This window comes from Bufo bufo, chromosome 4 (genome assembly GCF_905171765.1).
Source record: "Bufo bufo chromosome 4, aBufBuf1.1, whole genome shotgun sequence".
Lineage (NCBI taxonomy): Eukaryota > Metazoa > Chordata > Amphibia > Anura > Bufonidae > Bufo > Bufo bufo.
The window spans coordinates 179417063-179423062 of NC_053392.1; the positions used below are offsets into that span (position 1 = coordinate 179417063).

Here is a 6000-nt window from a genome sequence, read left to right on the forward strand (position 1 = left end):
ACAAAGCCCTCCACAGTGCTGCACCACCCTACATCTCTTCCCTCATCTCTGTCTACCACCCTACCCGTGCCCTCTGGTCTGCCAATGACTTACGACTGACTTCCACAAAAATCCGAACCTCTCTCTCCCGGCTCCAAGATTTCTCCCGAGCTGCACCAGTTCTCTGGAATGCCATACCCCAAGAAATCAGGCTTAATCACAACTTGCACAGTTTTAAGCGTTCGCTAAAAACACATCTTTTTAGGGTGGCCTATCACCTCCCTTGATCTAACCTCCCATAGCCCATTTATCATTTCCTGAAGCTGAGCACCCACCGCACCCAGAAGCACTTTGTATATTGGCTGCTGACCGGCTCATGTGGCTTTATATCTGCTCCCCTATTCTCCCAAGATGGCTGGACTATCGTACATAACAAGCACTTCTACCTTTTGTGTCACCCCTATCCCCTCAGATTGTAAGCTCTTGCAAGCAGGGCCCTCATTCCTCTTGTTGTAGTAATAGACTTGTCTGTTACTATGCTATTTATGACTGCTTGTACATGAACCCCTGAATTGTAAGATTATTATTGGTGGGGGGTCCTCTTGCTGGGAGTCGGAGCACAACTGATCAGATATTGGTCTTGAGGATAGGTCATCAATATATTATATTCAGGAAAAAAAAACTTTGATAAAAGAAAAATTGTGGCATGCTCCGGAGGTTGCCTCTTCATGGATGCATAGTACATCAGCAGCACACAAAGGTCCAGATTTACAAATCCCCAACTCCAGTCCTCACGGTTTGAGAGTATCCCACATAATGAATACCTGTGGTCCTGACACTAATTGTATCACCTGCTGAATACTAAGGAAATCCTGAAAACTTGACCGGCAGGTTGGCCCTGAGGACTGCAGTTGGGGAGCCGGCTGTCTGGACCTGCACCAGATCCACCACAGGCTGGATAATAAACCTGGTGCAGGGATAGACACTTATACCAACTATTGATTGGCTCTCTTTGAGACAGATTTTTACACCAGAATCGTGGTGCAATATGGCGCACCTTGTCAATCATGTCAGAAAAAAGTGTAGAAAGCCTAGATTCGCCAATTTCTGCCACTTTTTTTTTGTAAATCTGGGCCAATGTACAGCTTTGTCATGTGCATGTTCCCTTTTAGAAGTGTTCTTGTATTCATTAGCAATAAGCATCCAGCTTTTGTTCTATTGTTTTCTATGGGCAACGCACCCATTTTTATTTTAGTCAGTTTTGTTACATAAGGCCCAGTGAGCAGTGTATAAAATATAAGTTTATCCAGTCATGTAAAAAGACAAACCATCACACTTCTTCTACAAGACCGCAGACTGAATATTTCAGGTGGAATGTGCCGGACAATCCCGCTAGCCTCTATTTTGTACAAAATCAAACCTGTCATGCTTCTGGCTGGTAATTTAAGGAGTCTGCTATAAAGGCTGGCTCATCCCATACATAGACAAGTGTTGAAAAGAGTTCCAACACAAGATCTTAACTGGAAAATTAAGCAAGATATCCACAAGACATCAGGAAGGGGATTTTTAACACAACAACGATGCACAAAGAATACAGTGAAAGAAAAATTTGTAAGAGGGAGAAACAAGTAAAAACACCAAGATGTCATATAATAATCTGCATGGCCAATTGGATTGAAAATGACATCACAAAAAGGAAAAGACTATCAGAACTGGGTCTTCACGAGATCCTGCAGGCAGGGCGAGATCAAGAAGCAATACAAGGAGGAACGATTCATTGTGCACCCGTTTTGTAAGTTAAAACTCTCAGTTCCCCAGTGAATGGGAACATGGCAAGCTGCGGAAATGAGGGAACGCTCAGACAAGCCACATAGCACACATTGTCATAGCAAAGCTACATACCGTTTGGCTCTTAACTGGCGCAAGTGATGAAAAATATTTATCACATCTCTAATTCGTCTGGGAGATTCTTCGATTTTGGAAGCGAGATTCATACAAGCCATGGCAACAATCTGAAAAGAAGCCAGTTTGATGAGAGTACCATATTTCAATGTCTGACAGCACAATGCATTCAGTCTGCAGACCACAGAGCTAGAAGCATCAGACGGGCTCCACAAGGTCGGGTCTGTCTTTACATTCTCGTCTGGAAAATGCAAAGAAAGATCCCTCAACGGATCCCAGTCATCTCTATGGAGTGTTATGTTTTAACCAGTGCTCACCAATTTTTAATCGCATAGCATTAGATTACAATATGCATTATTTCATTAAAATAATGCCTAAATGAATAGGTATGAAGGAATAAAATCTGGGAGGCAGAGGGGAGCGAGCCAGCCAGCCAGAGACCGCGAGGAGGAGGAGAGCGAGCCAGCCAGCCAGAGGCCGCGAGGAGGGGAGCGAGCCAGCCAGCCAGCGGCCGCGAGGAGGAGGAGGAGGGGAGCGAGCCAGCCAGCCAGAGACCGCGAGGAGGAGGAGGAGGAGAGCGAGCCAGCCAGCCAGAGGCCGCGAGGAGGAGGGGAGCGAGCCAGCCAGCCAGAGGCCGCGAGGAGGAGGGGAGCGAGCCAGCCAGCCGCCGTGAGGAGGAGGAGAGCGAGCCAGCCAGCCAGAGGCCGCGAGGAGGAGGAGGAGGGGAGCGAGCCAGCCAGCCAGAGGCCGCGAGGAGGAGGAGGAGGGGAGCGAGCCAGCCAGCCAGAGACCGCGAGGAGGGTAGCGAGCCAGCCAGCCAGAGACCGCTAGGAGGAGGAGGGGAGCGAGCCAGCCAGCCAGAGACCGCGAGGAGGAGGAGGGGAGCGAGCCAGCCAGCCAGAGACCGCGAGGAGGAGGAGGGGAGCGAGCCAGCCAGCCAGAGACCGCGAGGAGGAGGAGGGGAGCGAGCCAGCCAGCCAGAGACCGCGAGGAGGAGGAGGGGAGCGAGCCAGCCAGCCAGAGACCGCGAGGAGGAGGAGGGGAGCGAGCCAGCCAGCCAGAGACCGCGAGGAGGAGGAGGGGAGCGAGCCAGCCAGCCAGAGACCGCGAGAAGGAGGAGGGGAGCGAGCCAGCCAGCCAGAGACCGCGAGGAGGAGGAGGGGAGCGAGCCAGCCAGCCAGAGACCGCGAGGAGGAGGAGGGGAGCGAGCCAGCCAGCCAGAGACCGCGAGGAGGGGAGCGAGCCAGCCAGCCAGAGACCGCGAGGAGGGGAGCGAGCCAGCGACCGCGAGGAGGGGAGCGAGCCAGCCAGCGACCGCGAGGAGGAGGAGGGGAGCGAGCCAGCCAGAGGCGAGGAGGAGCCAGAGACCGCGAGGAGGAGTGGGGGACCGAGCAAGTTACAATTATTTGTTATTTTATTTCTGTTTTAAGAATGAATGCCCAGAAAACCCCCTTTAAAGGGTTTCTACCACCAGAAATACTGTTACGTAGCTGACTGACATTAGCGATGCGCTAATCACTACATAACAGTATGTGTCTAACGTTAGTCCCTGCAGCAGTTTTTGTTAAAAAAGCACTTTTATTATATGCTAATGAGCCTCTAGGTGCTATGTGGGCGTAAAATCAGCACCTAGAGGCTCCGTCCACTCACCCATTATTCCGCCCAGGTCCAGTGTTGTGCCCGCCCAGCTCCTCTTGTTTGATGCCACGGTCCACCGCATCATTGACGAAGTCCCGCGCCTGCGCCGTTCACTTCTGTCTTTGGCGCAGTGAGTGAAGGCCGCTCTCCTGATGCCAGCTTCCTCACTGTGACGTAGTCGGCGCAGGCACAGTGAGGAATCCGGCACCAGGATCGCATCATTCACTCACTGCTCCGAAGACAGAAGTGAACGGCGCGGGATTTCGGCAGCGATGCGGCGGACCGTGGCATCAATCAAGAGGAGCTGGGCGGGCACAACACTGGACCTGGGCGGGATAATGGGTGAGTGGAGCAGTGAGCCTCTAGGTGCTGATTTTACGCCCACATAGCACCTAGAGGCTCATTAGCATATAATAAAAGTGCTATTTAACAAAAACGGCTGCAGGGACTAACGTTAGAAACAGACTGTTATGTAGTGATTAGCGCATCGCTATATCAGTCAGCTACATAACAGTATTTCTGGTGGTAGAAACCCTTTAATGTACACTTTTTTTGTATTAAATTTAGCCTAAATGAAGAGGACTGTCCAGCTCACCTGACATATCAATCTTTGCAAATACTTATGGTATAATTCTTATATATCTGTGTTTTGCCACTCCTCTTATTCCTCCTGGAAACGTGTGATACAGATACCTGGGTCTTAAAGGGACTGTCACCTCAGAGCAGAACTATTACCTACAGTAATAGATACTCTGGTTCCCCTGTAAAATGGCCGTGCAATGCACAGGGAGGACTAGTCATGGAGTCCTCTCTGTGTATCAGATGGCCAGTTCACAGGCAGACAACAGGGTACCTGGAGTGGAATAAGACGACCGTTTGTGATGTGCACCCACGGTCATGTATGCTGCTCATGCATTGGAAATAGGGTTGGACTGCAGCGACAGAGTCCCTTTAAAATCCAGTTACTAGTGATGAGTGAATGGAATATATTGAAAAATCCACATTCCTTGAGCAGAGAGGTCCCACTGCTCAATAGACTCCCCCCTGCCGTTCATTGACAGGGCCAGACATCTCTGGTACCTGAGCAGCGCGGATTTCGAGTGTGCATGTGCCATTTCTCTTCCAGGGCTACACATGTGAGCGGCACGCTCAGTCAGCACCTGTGCTGCCCAGGTAGCAGCAACTACACAGGCGAGATGTCTGGCCCTGTCAATCAAAGAGGAGAGGGGAATATCTTGAGCAGTGGGGCGAGTTCTTCCCTGTCACCTCAAAATACAGTACAATCTGCGGGCAATGGACACTTACAGAGAACGCCATCACTGATAAGATGGCCCAGGTGTACAAGTGAAGTCAGAAACAGCAGCCTAAATGTATCAGTTACAGGAGATACTGAATATTTCACCACAGAACTATATAGAATCTGCTCAGCTCCTCCTGATCTAGGACATGCTGCCTGCAGATTACACAAATCAATTCACTCATCACTACCAGTTACCAACATAGGGGGAACAATAGAGGAGAGGCACAAGACAGCTGCTCCAGCATTGTTAGGTAGAGAGGAGCCGAGCAGTCACTATGCCAGCAGCCCTGTCAGGAGGGGACAGCTACATGGCCGCCATCACTACATACACGTTCCTCACCTCAAAGCTGTGCTTCACAAAAGACTTGGAGAAGAAAAAGCGGTGGAATAGCACTTGACCAGTCGCCATGGCCACCTGAGGAGACAAGAAGGAGTAAGAGACAGATCCCAGGCAAGACGTGAGAGACAGCCGCCATCTTGTGCGCCCCCGGCCCAGTCACATAGCAGCAGCAGCCGGCCCCGGCAGTGCCCTGACACCCACTTACCTGCGGCATTCGGAGTAAAATGCCGGCCGACTGGATGAGCTCGCAGCCTAGAATACGGAGGTCGGTCTCCATGTGGAGGTCTAGGCCATCCACCATGGAGGGTGTCGGCGACAGTCGCTCCTCGGGAATGATGGAGTTATCAATGGTGAGGTAGACGTCCGAGTACAGCCGGTCGCCGATAAGAATTCCATCGGTAGGACGAGATTGGGGGGCGGCGGGAGCGGTGAGGTAGGGAGCAGCCGCCATTACTGTGACGAGGGAACGTATCTGCAACGAACAGGTCAGGCGGGGAGCCGGCAGTGACGCACCGCCAGCGCTCCCATATCCATCCGCCAGTGTCAGGACGCGAAGTAGTCCGAGTTCCCGGCAGCCCGCGCGGCCCAGGGTCTGACTCTTCGTCACTGTGCGTGGAGTGTGCTATGTCCTACATGTGCTCTGCCAAGATTTGTAGTTTTTCTCTTTTATCGTATAAAACGATTGAATCCCGTCCCCATGGTGACTGATATTGATGCTAGCAGGTTGTATGCATGTGATTGCTGTCACTATGGAGCTCCTCCAGCCATAGGCCTCCTGCACACGACCATGTCCGTTTTGCGGTGGGCAACTGGAGGATCCACAATATAGGGATATCCGCCA

General features: G+C 51.5%; 1 protein-coding gene across 3 annotated transcripts in view; it reads right to left on the minus strand.

Annotated features, from left to right (window-relative positions):
* Positions 1-5692, minus strand: part of CCNL1 (cyclin L1) — a 46650-nt gene extending 40958 nt beyond the window's left edge. The window contains exons 1-3 of one of the 3 annotated variants that reach the window (XR_005778233.1): positions 5365-5692; positions 5160-5234; positions 1882-1991 (exon numbers count right to left, since the gene is read on the minus strand). Coding sequence is in view for 2 of the 3 variants with exons in the window: in XM_040428141.1 (XP_040284075.1) it covers positions 1882-1991; positions 5160-5234; positions 5365-5610 (431 nt within the window). In the remaining variant the exon portion in view is untranslated. The remainder of the gene's footprint in view (positions 1-1881; positions 1992-5159; positions 5235-5364) is intronic. The other 2 variants (XM_040428141.1, XM_040428142.1) reach the window with 2 other exon arrangements.
* Between the last annotated feature and the right edge of the window lie 308 nt (positions 5693-6000).